At 44.2% G+C, this 17,083-nt stretch overlaps 1 protein-coding gene across 1 annotated transcript in view; it reads left to right on the plus strand.

The window, feature by feature from the left end:
* acap3a (ArfGAP with coiled-coil, ankyrin repeat and PH domains 3a) overlaps positions 1 to 17,083 on the plus strand; it is a 54,210-nt gene that overhangs the window by 29,752 nt on the left and 7,375 nt on the right. Inside the window, exons 5-18 of the mRNA XM_078288111.1 lie at positions 4,116 to 4,174; positions 4,608 to 4,791; positions 6,263 to 6,307; positions 6,508 to 6,603; positions 7,170 to 7,244; positions 11,227 to 11,238; positions 12,955 to 13,067; positions 13,590 to 13,641; positions 14,108 to 14,208; positions 14,568 to 14,679; positions 14,979 to 15,187; positions 16,453 to 16,522; positions 16,642 to 16,736; positions 16,827 to 17,044. Coding sequence (XP_078144237.1) covers positions 4,116 to 4,174; positions 4,608 to 4,791; positions 6,263 to 6,307; positions 6,508 to 6,603; positions 7,170 to 7,244; positions 11,227 to 11,238; positions 12,955 to 13,067; positions 13,590 to 13,641; positions 14,108 to 14,208; positions 14,568 to 14,679; positions 14,979 to 15,187; positions 16,453 to 16,522; positions 16,642 to 16,736; positions 16,827 to 17,044 — 1,441 coding nt within the window. The remainder of the gene's footprint in view (positions 1 to 4,115; positions 4,175 to 4,607; positions 4,792 to 6,262; positions 6,308 to 6,507; positions 6,604 to 7,169; positions 7,245 to 11,226; positions 11,239 to 12,954; positions 13,068 to 13,589; positions 13,642 to 14,107; positions 14,209 to 14,567; positions 14,680 to 14,978; positions 15,188 to 16,452; positions 16,523 to 16,641; positions 16,737 to 16,826; positions 17,045 to 17,083) is intronic.

Here is a 17,083-nt window from a genome sequence, read left to right on the forward strand (position 1 = left end):
CAGGCTGCAACAAGGATCAACTACACAGGATTCTCTGGATATTCGTACAATGGAATAGGATTTGTGTGTAGGTGCAGCATGTGCAAAATTCCCATGTGGGATGCCAACACTGGTGTCTCTTGGTTTATATTTGGAAACTGGAAAACAAAGCAAGGCACAGTAGGGAGGCAGTTCTGTCAAGCATTACTATTCTCAGCATTCCTTACAAAGGGTAGAAAAGGCCTGTGTTCATTCCGCTTCATTCGCAAGAAACTGTGAGTGGAAACACATGAAAATGCAAGTATGTGAACCCTCAACTAATGTCTTCATGGGTGACAAGGCGGTTTAACCGTTAACATCGCAGGTCCTTGTAACAGCCACTGTGTCCTTACTAAGTGTCCCCTACCTGCTCACTCATTGTAAGTTACACAGGAGAAAAGAGTCAGCTGCATGCCTGGAATGTTAAATTTAGTACTTTCACACGTTCTCTTCATTTCTGTCATCATGTTTCTTTGGAATCACAAGTATGATTATTTTGGATGAGCAGCCCTGAGTAGGCAAAAGGTTTCAAAACCATCGTCCTACTGCAGCATCCTTCACTTTGACAATTGCTAATTCATTTGTGCTTATATGCAGTACGAGTCAGTGATGTCCCCTCTCCCCTCCCTCGACAACCTCTGCTGATGTTCCCTTGAGCAAAACTCTTAACCCTGAGCTTCTCAGTGGCCGCAGCGCAAGACTGGCTGTACATGAATATGTGGAACGGTTAAAATAAAGCAGGGTGTCGCTGGAAAAGAGCAGGCGTGCTCAGTCGACGTTCCCTGGATAAATAAAGGTTAAAAAAACAAACATAGTTTTGTTTGACATTTTCTGTCGGAGTTACTTAATGAGATGCTTACTGTTCAGGGATCAGTACAGGGACGGCTTAAGATAATTGCTTGATTGATTTCATTACATCATAGTCTGTGCCAACATGCCAGTGGAATGAGAGGGAAATTAACAGTGCAACAGATACAGTCAATACAGTAGTCCATTGTGATAGTGTCGGTTGCCGCCTCATTCCTAAGCTCTGATATCAGGTCGTGAAAGATGAGTGTGTCTGATATGCCTTACTTACTTAATTTGAAACGTATTTGACAATGTGTCTTTGTTGGACTACATTCCAAATCTATACTGTATGTTGACATACTGTGGAATAGGACAATAAGATGTGATGATAGTCATTCATAACACTTGATGTTCACGGAGACAGAAAGTGATCCCATTCACAGTTCAAAGCTACAATATGCAACTTTTGGCCTTGAGGCAGTGTTTTGTTAATCCTGCCCTCCTCTCCTTCACGTTGGGCAAATTCACGCCCCAGCACTTGTCACTCATCCGTATGAGCTGTCTTCTTTGAAACAGCATCTAGCCTGAGGCTGAGGTGATATACATCCCTACAACCCACTGCAGGGGTTGAACAAGCAGAATCTCCAGTAAAAAAAGGCAATGGTGATGTTTCAGTGTTTTTGAAAGTGTCTGACGCACGCTTAGCTTTGCTGTACTGTTGTTTCTTACTGCTTTCCGCCACTGTTGTTGTTGCTACGGCTTCCCTGCGCTGTAGCCACTAGCCTCACCTTGATAGCCACAAACCAGCTCACTGTCCATACAATACACGCTTACAACAAATGGTATATGACCCAAAATGTCCCAAACTGAAAAGCCAAATTCAAGTAAACTGGGTGATTTAGGCATATACACACAGGGTCACAAACAGACACACACTGATAATGTATAATATATCCTATTTTTTTAGTTACTTTAATGTGTAAACAGTTGTATATTGCAGCTTTAGCACCAAGTTTTAACAGGGGCCTGACTCTTATTTGCATTGTTTAATCTCTCTCCAGTCTGCTGTTACTACACACAGAGCACCTGTGGCATCTTGGCCCAATTGATGCAGACTTGCAGAGTATCTACAGTACAACCGCAGTCTGTTGCCACAAAGCAGCTCAGGAATGCTACTGGCTGCACTACCCCCGGGGCCAGGAAACCTCTCAGCACTTTTCTGCCGCCACACACACACACACACACAACATGGAGGTGTCCTTGTTGACTTGACAACTTTTACAGACTGTGGTTTGCACAGAGCCACCGTCCACCTCAGACCTCCCCACTATTCTCCAGTAGTGCGTCCTCCTCCTTACATCTCTTCAGACTGCCCAACCTGATCTTACACCCGGGTGTTTACGACCGCCGCACGCCGCTGCCCTGCTGATTTTGTTTTGACTGTCCACGCGTCTTTGCGAGACCCCTTGATGGCACGAGATTCCAATTCTCACAGGGCCTTGTTAAATTGGCAAGCCAGGCAAACACATTGACCACACACGCACAGTCAGACCTGGCTGTTCCCTCTTTGGCTTCGTCAGGCTCCTGTGATTTACAGGGACGGCAGGCGGTCGGCCTTAACATGTCGCTCCGTTTGAGAGCCATCCCAGAAGCCTTTGGAATCGTAGACACATTAAAAGCAGTATATTTACTCGCTTGGCTCTCCTATTAGCATATTTACGGCGGGTTGGACGAGGCAGACTCTTGTGTTCTGTTGGAGGAACTGCTTTGTTCGTTAATGGAGCGCAGCGGAGGGTTTCTGACATGATGGCAGAGCCACAAAGCATCCAACAGGAAGCAAGGACCGCTGTGTAGTTCCACTCTCACACTTGGCCTTATTTGGACCCAGGGAAGTTTATAGAGCAGTAAAATGTAGCCCAAACTCACCATGAAAACAAGCACAACTTCTCTCTTTGAGGTGGCGGGGAGAAAATGGAGCTGACCACTTCCATCTGAGGCACACTTTTATCAGGGTTTCCTATTTTCTCAGTATTTAAGAAGTCTTCATGATAGCTAATGACTTCACAAAACAGTCAATAGTGAGTTTTATGTTCATGGCGGCAATCGTTTCGTCATAGTATGAGTCATATTTTTTAAATGGTGGACATTTTGTTATGAAACTCTTCATCTATACTCAATTTTTTTGTGGATTTGCTGTCTCCAACACAAACCCTCAGCTGTGCGTTGACCACAGTGGCAACAATGGTGGAAGTGCCTTACTCCTCATCAGCTCTTGTAATCCCTGAGTTAAAACATCCATAAGCCTTGTTTCATAGGGTCTTGCACACTCAAATCTTCTAATCCGTACACATACACAATTGTACATCCAATTATTCAGCCAGGGTGAGGCTGCATAACCCTTAACAAATCAAACTGCTCAGTCCAGCTGTGGTTGCAGCACTAAAGCCGCGGCTCTGACAATTTGTCTGAGTGGGTTCGCACCCTGCATGCGTTGGATGCAGACTCTGCAGTGTTGTCACGTTGTACCAAAAGCCTCCTCCCCTCCCTCTTTTGCTTCCTCGCTCGCTTCCTCCCTCCCTCTCTGCCCGAGTGACCTATTTAGCAGCAGCAGCAGCAGCAGCAGCATGGCAGGAGCAATCACTGAGGACGTCCTCTGACTCCGAGGGAGAGAGAGGGGAGGGGGGTCTGGAATGTAAAATAGGCAGCATGTTGTCGTGTTTGTATGTGTGTGTTACAGCGGGTGCGTTTGAGTCTGAGTGACATTCTTCATCCATTCATGTCAACAGGCGTGAAGGGGTGATTTTGCGTCATTTGCATGCATCGTGTGCAACTGCTGTGCTTTATCGCCCTCTGTTGGTTAAAAATGCCTCTGAGGTATTTTGACAGTGGCACACTGATGCTTTCCCTCCACACTCATGTGATGTGAAATGAATTTTAGGTTAAAGTGCAGACTATATGTTTTGATTTTAGGGTATTTTCTGCCATATCAGGTTAATAGGTAAAGAACTACAGCCCTTTTTATACATGCAACCCCTAATTTAGGGTGTTTTTTTTCCCATTTTAATAGCATTTTCATATTGATAGCTGCACAATAATTCTGTGTAAATTGAATGGTTAAGGTTTTGACTTTGATTATTAACCATGTTTTCATGGTAATGAAGTGTTTCAACACTGCACTAGCTTGCAACTTATGACATATGATCATGCCTCTCAACTCCATGTGTACTAGCCCAATGTAAGTTTCAAATACACCATCAGTCGCTGTTCATGACGAAGGAATACTCATTTCTTCTTTTTCTCTATTTCAGATACTGTTCGATCAAGCGCAGAGGTCTGTCAAGCAGCAGCTGCACAACTTTGTGAAAGAGTGAGTAAACCCAGAGTTGATGATGTGCTGCTTCAGCGAGGTATCGCAGCAGAACTTCAGGTGTATGAAAAATTCAACGCAGGTAGAAAAAGCCAAGTTCCACAACCTTTTAAGGGGCGGTTAGACAGCCTCAGTTTTTAACTTTCCCCCCTACAAACCTTTTTGGTGTTTTTAAATATTAATGGGACAACCTTTTGCAGCCCAGATATGTTGTCAGAGACATATCATGAGCAATCCAGCTAAAGTAGGTTTTGACAGCAGGCAAACCCACATTCACTTTGTGGTAGTTCTAAATATCAGAATCCCATGTCTGCAATACCTCCAAGTCTTTCGAACTGGAGCCTAACTTAGGGAAAATTTAACATTTCTGTTGGGTTTTGATCAACTGTAAAGTTACTATACTGACGTCTCACTTAAATTGCATTATCTCCAGGGATGTACGTAAGTTCAAGGAGACCAAGAAGCACTTCGACAGGGTGCGTGAGGATATGGAGATAGCCCAGGTGAAGAATGCCCAGGCACCGAGGAACAAGCCTCACGAGGTGGAGGAAGCCACCAGCACGCTCAGCATCACCCGCAAGTGCTTCCGACACCTCGCTCTGGACTATGTGCTGCAGGTTAGACACAGGACTCAAATCTATGAGCTGTTGCTTGTTTTTTTTACCCATTTTTTTTCCAATTTGCAGTAGTTTTACACAGGAAATGTTAAGTCAGATCTTAGCACCCGTTTGAGATTATATAGGAAGGAATGATTCTATCAAACGGAAAAATAAAGGTGCCAAAAATGGTTCTTCAGAGTGATGCCATAGAAGAACCATTTCTGGTTCCACAAAGAACCTTTCAGACCAAGATTCTTTAAAGAACCACTTCTGCACTCCGTTGCTTAGACACCTGCATTGTGTTTTTGTTTATCTGTCCTTGTATAGCCTCATTTGCAATTGCACAACATATACTATGGAGGGGTTTGGTTATTTTCCACATTTATGCCATCACCCACCATCCAGTAACTAAGAATTAAGAATCTTTTAATATCCCAAAGAACTATATATGGTTCTTTGGGATATTAAAAGGTTCTTGAAAGATTCTTAGAAATAGTTCAGAAATAGTTCTGTGGCATCACTCCAAAGAGCCATTTTCGGGTTCCAGTTCACATCTTTCTGTGTGTAGATATTCTAAGATCTCTCCCTTCATGCTGAGATTGAACTACTAGGCTAAAGCTACATGACAGAGACATAAACAGACAGACTAATCTCAGCAGTGGAGTTGGTGAGCGACCCTGACGTCGCCCCTGAGGCCTGCAGTAGTGTCTGTGTCCGTCCTTCTGCACGTATGACACATTTTCCAATCTATTCCTATGCGGCATGGGTTTATTTTGCCCACAAGTTGTATCCTCCTCCACATGACCGCCTGTGGGAACAAAGAGACTGATTCAGTGCGATCGCCGCGACGGCCGTGCCCCCTTTTGCATTCTTCATTGTGTCTGCCGGCAGCCTTCTCTCGCTGCCCGCAAAGATCTTACCCTTTCAAGGCTTAATTGAAAATGTCTCAAGGCAGGAAAGGTCGCGGCTGCGGAGAGCGCGCCATACGTACAAGTAACCTCTCAAACGTAGCGCGAGATGTCATTTAGGTTTGCATCAGTTAAGATATACAATGCAGCAAAGCTTTTATTCATGAAGTGCCATGGTGACTATGTATGTATGGCTCATGCATACACAACTGAGTTACTAAACAGCAGTTACATCATGGCAATGACTTAGAATGATGTATACAATATCTGCATTCATATGTCTGTAATGGCTCTGTGAAAGATCACCCATTAGTCAGCATACATAAGCATGTGATGCTCTTTTTCACAGTTTCTTCTGCATCTTCTTCTGGGTTACAGTATAGAAAAAGAAAATGTTGTCCACTAGAGGGAGTTATCCCAATATATGGTGTCTCAATGCATGGTGTGTTGATGTGGATGTCATCAACACAACAATCAGTACTCTACAGAGCAAAAAATAGCTTTTTTCCGTTCAGTTCACTGGAGAGTTTTCCTACTGTTCAATGTTAATTTACACACATTTCCATCTTTCTCTCCTGCAGATCAATGTCCTCCAGGCTAAGAAGAAATTTGAGATCCTAGATGCTGTAAGTGTTGTACCATCTCCACCAACACAGATAAACAAACAAGTGTTCACTATCTCCAAACACACTTATGATATATCCTACATACATTATCTAGAATAGTGCTGCATGCAAAAGAGAGTCATCCCAGTGGTCGTCCGTTGCGTGTCAGAGTGTCATTGCCAATGTTAATGTGACAAAACGACTGCTTCTGTCCCATGCAGATGCTGTCATTCATGCATGCCCAGTACTCGCTGTTCCAGCAAGGCTACAACCTCCTGGATGAGATCAACCCTTACATGAAGAAACTGGCTGCTGAGGTGAGCAGAGCGTCTTCATCAGCTTGTGCTCCGTCAGCTGTACTGTCTCATGTCCCCCAGGCTCCAAGTCTTGATTGGAATTGGTTTGGTCCTCATGAGAAATATCGACAGAAGGCACTTGATACTCGAGGTTTCTGCTGTGATTTATTTGATATATTGGACTTTTGATCTGATATCGGATACACATACTGTAGTTAAACGCTTCCTCTGTACATGTAGCCTACATGTGACAAAGTAAAAAAACAATATTTCACCCACAACTGTCATATGCACATGCTGCGACACATGTTATTGAAGACTAACACGTTTTGCACAACGGGTTGAACGCTGAAAGAGAACTGAGTCGATGCTTCATTAACAAACATTGACCTAGCGCGTCACTGCAGGCTTAGCCTCTGCTGGTCCAAAGTATTGTAGTCAGCTATCCAGAATCATTCTAGCTTGCCTTTATGTGAGAATTATTTCACTGCAAAATGAAGCGTTTCAGTGGCTGCACCTTTGGTTGAACATCTCTTCATCAAGAGTGAGCTTGTTTTTTTGTTATGTTTGTGTCAACTTACTTTCAGCTGGACCAGTTGGTGATTGATTCAGCCATGGAGAAGAGGGACATGGAGCATAAACACGCAACCATACAGCAGAGGGTGAGTTCAATGAATTCAACAGAAATGTGGCTTCAGTCTTTTCTTGCTGTAAATCATATATTTAGACAATCAGGAAGCTTCAAGTAATGCTCAAATGTTATGACACTGAAGCATCTTCCCTCTCCATATTGGTTGGCAGGTTTATACTATTCAGGCACTGGTAGTTTTAGAGAGTCTGACTGGGTGTGAATGTGCTCCCATCACACCTCCAAGCCCCAGCCTGCCACCTGGCCCAGTGCTTCTGTTGTGACTGGGGGATTAGAGCCGGGCAACTGGGGAGTGTTTGATTAATCTGCCTCACAAAGACCGGGCATTGATTTAAGTGTTAAATCAGGTGGAATTAAGTGTTTTGAAGAGAAACTAATCCCACTGTTGTCTGCTGTGGATAGCAGTGATCAGCACATTAGGTGTAGGAGCCTCACTGTGCCCTTAGTCCGCTAAAATGCTGATCTTAGGGTTTGTTGACCATTTTGTAATGTATATATATTCACAAACATCTAGTAAACTTGGTGAAACACAGCCTTCCCTTTCTTCTGACTCATTCCATATAGGCTCAATCCTCTAAATGCTCAAATAATGAAATCTATAAATGTAGGGTGCGCTCCCTGTCTGGCATCTCCAACGCTAAATAATTCAGAAACCTTGATTTTCGGTGGGCCAGTGTGTGGCGACTCTGCACCCCAGGATCAGTGACCATCTGTCAGACAGGCAGGCAGCTCTGGTCAGCCCTCTGCCTCCAGGCGCTATGGTCTGGGCTGTGGATGGAGCCACAGGGACGGGCCAGGTCACATGTGGGGCTGCCAGTTATCGATCTGTTTTTACCAGAGCTGTTAGACACAAGCTTCATACTCCCATGTATCACCCATGGAGTTGTGTTAGCAAATATCTCCCTATTTGAATCCATGTCAAATTTGAATGTCATGAAAACAATGTGGCATCAGGTGGACTTTTTTTTCAGCTTCAGTTATAAGGACTGAACCAAGATGGCCAGCCTCTTTAGTGGAAGACCAGTAAGCAGGATAATTAGAGGTGCATTCAAGCTCAAAGATTATTGTATTATCTCCTCTGAACCAGTCTGCTGTCGAAGCAATGTGTCTTCTGGGCTCTAATACTATTTTCTCTCTTCTCTGTTCCCTATGCTGCCATCTGCTCTCTCAGACCCTCATGCAGGTGAGTACGTCTCCGTCTTTTTCTTTTTTTTTCAATCGTGTTCATTTTTCCTCGGAACATGTCTGTGCGTCTATGCGTAGGGAAGATGTAGCTGTACAGAACATTAGCAAACCCCTTTGAAGTGTTCTCAAGCTGTAGTTAGACTCCCAAGGCCTTTGGGGCAAGCTGCAGTGCATCCTGAATAATTTATACAGAACAATCAGGAACAACCCAACTTAGTTTGAATGGCCTGTATAAAGACTGTCTGCTGTATCACCTATTTAGAGGGGATAATTGCCGTGTCTTATAAAAAGATAATAGCTAGAATATTGACCATAATAATTAGTCAACACTGTCAGTTTCCTGTGCCTGGATGTTTCTGTTGTGGAGTCGGTGGTTCTGTTCTTTACTCTTTGATGTTGTTTTACTCTATTTTCTCTCTTTTTTTAAGGAGTTCTACATGCAATATAAGTTGCCATGTAATCCTTCTTTTATCGGAGATATTAAATAAGAGAATCGTAATAGGAGTGATGAGATGCAGCAGATCAGATTTGAGATTTGAGACAATTTTGGAGAATATCCGTTTTATTTTGTGTTGCATTAACTGTCTTTGATTCTCTACTATCTTTTTTTCTCAGTCTGGCCTACTTTGTGAGTCTTTTCTCCTTCCCTCAAGGAACTTTTAGTTTTTTTCTTCTTCCTCATCACATTGAGCATGTGCAATAAGCCTTGTGTAAACTTACAGAGGACAAAGGGGCAGCCCATACACAGTACAAGCAAAGACCAGGGGAGTAGAAAGGGAATTAAAGTGCTCCCACCATGGACTGTCACTGTAGCTGGCTGGGTACACAGTGCAGAGAAAGCATCTAAATGCCAGGGCCATTCATTTTTAACAGGAGATTTAATGGAGAAGTCCTGTCCAGGCCGGCCTCCACTGTCTAGCTACTATCCTATATTTCTAAGTTTACATCTCCAGCACAGCGCTCCAATGTGCTTCTTTTTTTAGCCGCAGTCGGTCACTGGATTTATTTTTACTGCTTGAAATTCCAGAGGCCGATGAGATACATGCTCTAATAAAATAATGATAATACATTTTGTTTGTATAGGTACTCAAAGACCTTCTACATCAGGCAACAAAGCATAAAACCAAAGCAACAACATGTAAAACTCAAGAAGGCAAGGCATATATAGATGAGTAATGTATATACAAAGACTGAATAAAACATGTAAAACTAAAACAAAAAGTAGGATAAGACAAGAAGGACTACAACCTTCATTCATAATTCCCTTGCAGTAGAATGTACTGTATCTAATGCATTTTAGACCAATACAGCAGGTCACCACTCATTGTTTTCCAGCCATTTTGCTGTAAAATTCTCATTCTCATCTTTTGAAATGTCCAACAGAGAACAGGGGCAGTTGTAGAAGTTGTTAGTCCTCTCTCTCAACATCCTTTTTTCATTCCACCACAGCTCACTAGAGGAGTCACAGAAAAGGCTTTTGTTCTGCCAGGATTCAGAGAAATCTTTTTTTTCCAGGGGTGTCTGGAGAGAATTGTGTCTACAGGGGACACAGTTGTGTTTAGAGGGGAGATTGTGGGGGAGTTTTCTTACACTGTTGCTGTCAGGGACTCAAGTGGCCACATGGATCTGTGGTAACAGTCTCTTGGTTAAATCTCATTTTGTACATTTTGTGCTTTCGTTTTGTTAGGGCAATTTTGGCTGGCAAGTTAAATCAATCACAGGAGAGGATTTGAACCCACTTTCAGACCATTCACTAAGTTTTATCACTTACCCATGCAAGGTCAGTCAGTCACGGCGTAGTATTTGTAAAGACTTGAGAGGTGTTGTGGCATTTGGTAACTTTGTAGTGATATCTAAGTGGACCAGGTGGGTTGAGGATTAGATGAAATAGACTAAGCAGATGTCAGGCAGGTAGGCACTGTGGGATGGGATGAAGGCACCAGGCCAGTCCCTAACAGACGAAAGCTCCCACTTTAGGAACAGTGACAGTACAGTACAGACAATAAGCAAGCGCATCACAGCAGACTGGGTAATCAGTGCGATCAACTGGGCTCACTATTTGGCAGCGGGAAGCCCTGCAGCGTAGCCTGCGGGCCGACCTGCGTACAGTAAGGCTCCAGGTGGATGCGGCATCAGGACGTGTTGTCTGTATAATCCGGTGTTGTGTGCTCTTTCTGCCAGCTGCTCCGAGACAGCTACCCAGTTTACTTATTTGTACCAAACATTTGGAATTCTCTGTTTCCCCGCTCGTTCAATAATTCACTGATGTTCAGTTTCCATCTGAGGATCATTAAAAATAGATGGTCTTTGTTGTGGGCTTGAGAGATTGAAGAGTACCACCCAGTGCACGGCTTGCTCAGTGTGTGTACTCAGTGTGTGCCTCCAATGTGTGCGATATGTTATAGTCCAACTATAAAGGCATCTGACAGCTCAAGGTAAGATGCATCATCTTGATTGGCAATTTTCTTGCGGATTTGATAGTTACAGTGCAGGGAATGCAGTTGTTAGAATATATAGCTGCTGCCAGTGTAGACAGCAAATCAAGCCTTCAGTCGTATTTGCTTGGTGAACTGGGCTGCTTGCCAGATAGATTTTTTCAGGGTCAACAAGAGTCTGAATCTCCCCCGTCTTCTTCAGCAAGGGAGGTGCGTTTGAGTTGTAAAACGGACGCTGAGGTGTCAAACCAGCCTGCGTGTCTCTGGGTCAAGGGCAGCTACAGTATAGCGAAGTCTGCTATTATTCCACAGCGTCCTGCCAGGGAAACATTTGGCAGCTGTATGGTAATTAGTTCTAATCCTGAGCCTCACAAGGCAGCGGGGCAGGTGGCTGTAGAGGAGAGCGCACATGTCAGCGTTGGAATTACGCAGCGCACTGCAGCGAGTCAGTGCGTTCCCCTCCGCTGTGAGAGCCGCAGCCTGCAGAGAGTAGAGACCGTGGGTCCTCCGCGTCTCCACGGACATGCTTCTACTCTGAGAGTTTGCTCTTTTTTTAGCAGCTCTTTTCTGTTTGCTTTTGTTATTTTTTTTTACCTGTTTGCCTTTTTTTTGTGCTTTTCAATGCTGTTGGAATACACTAAACGTTTCAAAATGAAGATCTTTGGGCGATGGGACCACACTTTGGTGGGTTGATCTGCGTTGCATTGGCTGTTTGTTGTTGCTGTGATTTTAGTGCATGTTGTCATAGTTACTATAATAGCCAACTTTTGACTAAGAATGATCCGTTGTCTTTTTAGATCTTCTTTCACCTTGACTGAGATGTACTACTGCTTGAAAGAGATGTCTAGGTGTTGCAGAGGAAGGGTAGTTGTACTGCTAAAAGATTAGTTTGGAGACACATGAGAATATCAATTTTAGATACTCTTTCTTGCTCTCCTTCTCTCTGTCTCCCTCTGTCTCACTACCCTTACCTCCTGTTTCACTCACTCTTGGCGCTGTCATAAAATGTGTGAATTTCTGGACACCCGAGGCATATCGCTTGATGACATCTGTGTATTTAGACATCTTAAAAGGGAGATAGTTGTAGAGAAGTAAGTCGTTCTATTATTCAGACATGCAGTGAATAGTTGATGGTGTGCTCAGAACTGCTACACGTACATGCACCCTGTTACGAAACAGGAGTTCGTGAAGTCAGTTTTTATATGGGTCACTCCAGCAGCCACTTTCAAATATTCTTGGGTACTTTTTTGTGAATGATGGGTCTCTGCAGTGATGGCATGGAGTCTGAATTGGCTCTTTGTGGGAAGACTGGGTCTGGGCTTTTCACGAGGCTGCATGCCTGCAATGCTGAAACTCAATTTTGGATAAGTTAATGTTCTGTACCTGCTGCATATTACATTGGTTCTAAAATGTTGTTTACTTGTATTCAGGTCTGAGGACATATAGTACTTCTGCTCTTTAACATGAAGCATCAAACATATAATCAAGTGAATACTTTTGTGCCTCCCCAAACCCCATTAATCAAGTGACAACCGACTTGCACCATAACTCTGACCTATGCCCTAAATAGCTGCCTGCCACTTTCCGCCGGCTAGCATTAAAGTGTCAGGTGTAATTTTTCTAACTGGGAAAGCTTAGAAGGCGATTTCATTTGAATCAGACCCTGTTTATGTAATAATTTGCGTCACAGGCATATCTATTACGAATTACGAAATGCCTCAGTGAATCACGCAGGACCATGGCATGCAACTCATATGCATACATGGGCCAACACGTGACTGTTTCCACATGAACGCACAATGTATGACGTTTTGGTCCGTTGGTTTATGGACAGTATGTACAGCACAGTGCACATCAAATGCTACTGGCATCATATTAGGAATAGCACGCAAACAACACTAACATCTTCACTACAGAAAGGGAAGAGCATATGCCAACAGATGCGAGGCCTGTGAAACATTTCCACAGGTTACCATTAAAAGATCAGAACAGCATCCAACACATTAATCAACTGGCTATCCTCCACACACTCTCAACCCTCTCTATGCGTCCTCATGGGTATGACGACTAGGGTTAATTTAGGGTCTTTCTCCTCTCTAACAGGACTTCTCCTATGACGACTCTAAGGCAGAGTTCAACGTGGATGCTCCTAATGGTGTGGTGATGGAGGGCTACCTGTTCAAGAGGGCCAGCAATGCCTTCAAGACCTGGAACAGGTAACTGAGCTGGCAGCTATCTCTCCACTGTAGTGTAATATGTGACTTTAGTACGGACCGTGAATTGAAAATACGGTAAGATCTGTGGCAAACTGTATTTTGTGAGATATTAGTCAGGAAAGTCTATTGAAAAGGTGAAATTTACTCACTTTTGCATTAGATAAAATAGCCTGCTGGAGATATATACAGTGTACTGCAAGTATTCAGTTGGTTGCAAGGCGTTTCACTGCTGCTTTGCTTCCCCGTGGCGCGTTTGTCAGCCCATTTCGCTCCCTCTGTGACAGGGCAATGCGGTTGTGATGTGAAGCGATGTAATGAATTCCCCTCACATGGTCCGGAGATTGCATTGCAAGGGAGAAAGCCCATTTCACTCAATGATGCTTTTACCTATCCTCGATCACTGGTGTCTACAGTGACATGAGTTCAACTTTGCGCACTGATCCTTACCTTATGGAAGGATATCCATCTAAAATGTATGTTTTATTCATCTCTCTCTCCCTCTCCCTCTCTCTCTCTCTCTAGGCGATGGTTCTCCATACAGAACAGTCAGCTGGTCTATCAGAAGAAGCTCAAGGCAAGTCCATATATCCTCGAGCTATCAGCGCTCCCTCCGGGGAATGGGTGTGCAACTTTAATGGGGGTGTTGGAGGGAAGGGTGAATGCTACCGCTTTTAAAGTTATGGTGATCGCCTTCGCTGAGATCCATCATCACTCACTCGCTCACTGTGTGTCTGTCAGTGTGCGCTGCATTAGCGGTGAAGGGATCTGTCCAGATATGTGGGCACTCAATCTGGAGCCACTTAAGAGCCGGGCCTGTGTGGTTTCCAGGTCATCTTCATTCCTCAGCTTAATATCTTATGTGTGCTAAAATGTAAGACACCCTGTCTTTCTTGATTATCTAATATGGCCGGGTACTTTGAGGCTTTAAACTGCCAGGAGAAACCTCTTACCAAGGTCAAATAGCTGTCTCATATCTGTTGTCTAGGGCGGTTGATAAGCAGAGTGATTGAGATGTTTTTGTGTGTGTGTTGCCTGCTCAGGATTCTCTGACAGTCGTGGTGGAGGACCTCAGGCTGTGCTCTGTCAAACCATGTGAGGACATCGAGAGGAGGTTCTGCTTTGAGGTCGTCTCCCCCTCCAAGTAAGGCACTTTTTCATTTTTGTTCATTAATAACAGTGCTACTGCCATAGTGACATAATTGCTTAGTCACCTTTTTAATTGTGCTTTAGCAATTCAACACTTTGGATTTTTGTCATACAAGTATAATATGGTTTTATAGTAAATCACAGCTGCAGTGTTTTTATTGTCACTCTAAAAAAACAATATGAAAAGATGGAACAGATGTGAAACCTATGAGTATGCACTAGAATACTTTCCTCTTTCTATGTATAATGTGGCTTTAGTATAGCTGTTTTTATAGCATGTCACACAATTAGTACAATGTATGGAAGTAGATTATTGCCTGGCTCACAAGTTTGATTGATTGTTTCATCCTACAGGAGCTGTATGCTTCAGGCTGAGTCTGAGAAGCTCAGACAAGCCTGGATCCAGGCAGTTCAAGCTAGCATTGCCTCCGCCTACAGAGAGAGTCCTGACACTTATTACATAGAGGTAAGTCCCAGGTCCGGGTCGAAAGCACTTGCGAATACTTTTCATAGTTTGTTTTAGCTTACTTAAGTGAGATATTGGTGGGGTCCTCACATATGACAATGGAGAAAGTACTCAGAAGTATTCAGAAGTCATTTTGGTGTAGTTGTGTATGAGATTGAGACCTTACCTGATGCTATTCGGAAACATCCCAATGTGATAAACCCCAACCATCTGGTACTCCAAGGTCGGGCAAGTCACAGAATATTCATATGACATTTTACAATCTAACTCCTAACGCACGGCTCTTGGTGTGTATGCAGCGCCTGGACAGGACAGCCTCCCCGTCCACCAGCAGCATCGACTCGGCCAGCGAGCCGCGGGAGCGCAGCGTCCGGGGGGAGACCATCCTGCAGCGGATCCAGTGTCTGCCGGGGAACGAGCAGTGCTGCGACTGCGGCCAGGCCGACCCGCGCTGGGCCTCCATCAACCTGGGCATCCTGCTGTGCATCGAGTGCTCCGGCATCCACAGGTAGATTACAGATTGGTTGGTATTGGTTCTGTAGGTGAGCCTGCACTCTGACCTTCCTGTCGAGGGTGAAGAGAGACATTATATTAACTTAATGAATTAATGAGGCCTCAAAAAGCGTAAAAAAGTAAATCTATTCGGAGCCTTTGTAGCATTCCATCTCACTGACTAATATAAAATGTATGGGATATAGGCAATTTCAGCGTGCTTTCCTCTCCCAATCTGAAAAAAAAAACGTGCAGGACAATTAGCTATAGTGGCAAACGCATTACGGAGCGCTTAGTTCTCCCAGACCATGTTCCCGACCATGTGCAGTGTGGGTACTGGCTCCGAAGACAGGAGGCGGTGCCAGCCGTCTGCCTTACCTTTTGCTGTTATAGGCACAGAGCACGTTCTGCCACACACACTGCTGAGGGGATTAAAGTGGAGTACGCTGCTTATTGGATCAGGCTGGCTTTGATTGAGAGATCTGACTGAGGGAGGGAAGTGAGAGGATAAAGCGGGCTGCAGCACTGAGATACTACACACAGCGAGCAAGCCGTTGAATAGTTTAATTCAGTGGTAGAAACTGCTGAATACAGTCACGATGCGTCCTATTGTCATCCAGGTCAGTGCGCTGTGCTGTGCTCGCTGTTCTGTTACATCACACTGTTACATCACCGAGGATAGTTTTCAAGCTCCCGATGGCAAAGTTTCCCCCAGGAGTTGTGTTTATTTGGGAGCTGCAATTATCAACGCTTATGTAATCACAAACCCCATCCCTGTCCGGCCCACCTGTTGAATATTCATGTTCCCTTTTGGGCTCGTCTTCTCACAGTGAGATCAGACAAGGCCCCTTGTTAGAATGGAAGGGAGAAACACACTATCTGGGGTTTTTTTTTTTCCAAATGTGCCGCTGTTGCCTGGATACCAGACGGTTTCATTGGTGGAACTCTGTGATTTGCATGACATTAGGAGCAGCTTCTCTCGTTTCCCAGGGGATAACACCCTTGTGATTTCAGGCTCCCACAGCTATTGATACCATGTCACCATACAAAGCCATAGTGTATCATACATTTGCAGAGCTTCCTGTTTTTTTTATTAGAGGAGGATACAGTATTTTTTTTTCCTTGGGTAGACCTCCATCTGTTGCCATATAGCCACAGCAAAGTCGCATTCTTTTACTTTTACCGTTGAATCCTTTCACGACAGAACATACAACACAGAATGGAACATGTAGTCGACTGTATTCACGCTTTTCTCTTTACACACTTTATGTTCTGTTACAGGAGTCTGGGAGTTCACTGTTCTAAGGTGCGCTCTCTGACACTGGACTCATGGGAACCAGAGTTACTAAAGGTTTGTCAGCAGTGTCCTGCCAAATAATGATAGTCACTAATGCCTTGCAAGTACAATCCTGAGTCAATCTTAGTGAGGAGACGCCTAATGTAAAGTCTCTTGTCTGTATTGCTTTGTAGTTAATGTGTGAGCTTGGAAACAGCGTCATCAACCACATCTATGAAGGCTCATACCAAGAACAGGGTCTGAAGAAACCATTACCGTCCAGTTCAAGGTAGGAATCGATAAAAAAAACAAGTAAAATATATAGAAACAATCCCGGGTATTGATTCAATCATTTACTATCTCCCATGGTCCCTTGCAGGCAGGAAAAGGAGGCCTGGATTAAGGCAAAGTACGTAGAGAAGAAATTCCTGAAGAAGCTGGGCTCCACAGAGATACTCATCAACGGCGAGAGGAAGTCGGAGAGGCGGTGGAGTGTGAAGAAGTGCCGGAGACACAACAGCGCCACCACGGTACCCAAGACGCGGCGGAGATACCGACAAGAGCCTGGAAGCGCCTCGCCCGCCACTCTCTCCTCAGGTACCTGAACTGATCTCTGTCCTGACTTGTATCTATGCA

Source organism: Centroberyx gerrardi, chromosome 14 (assembly GCF_048128805.1).
Source record: "Centroberyx gerrardi isolate f3 chromosome 14, fCenGer3.hap1.cur.20231027, whole genome shotgun sequence".
Classification (NCBI taxonomy): Eukaryota; Metazoa; Chordata; class Actinopteri; order Beryciformes; family Berycidae; genus Centroberyx; species Centroberyx gerrardi.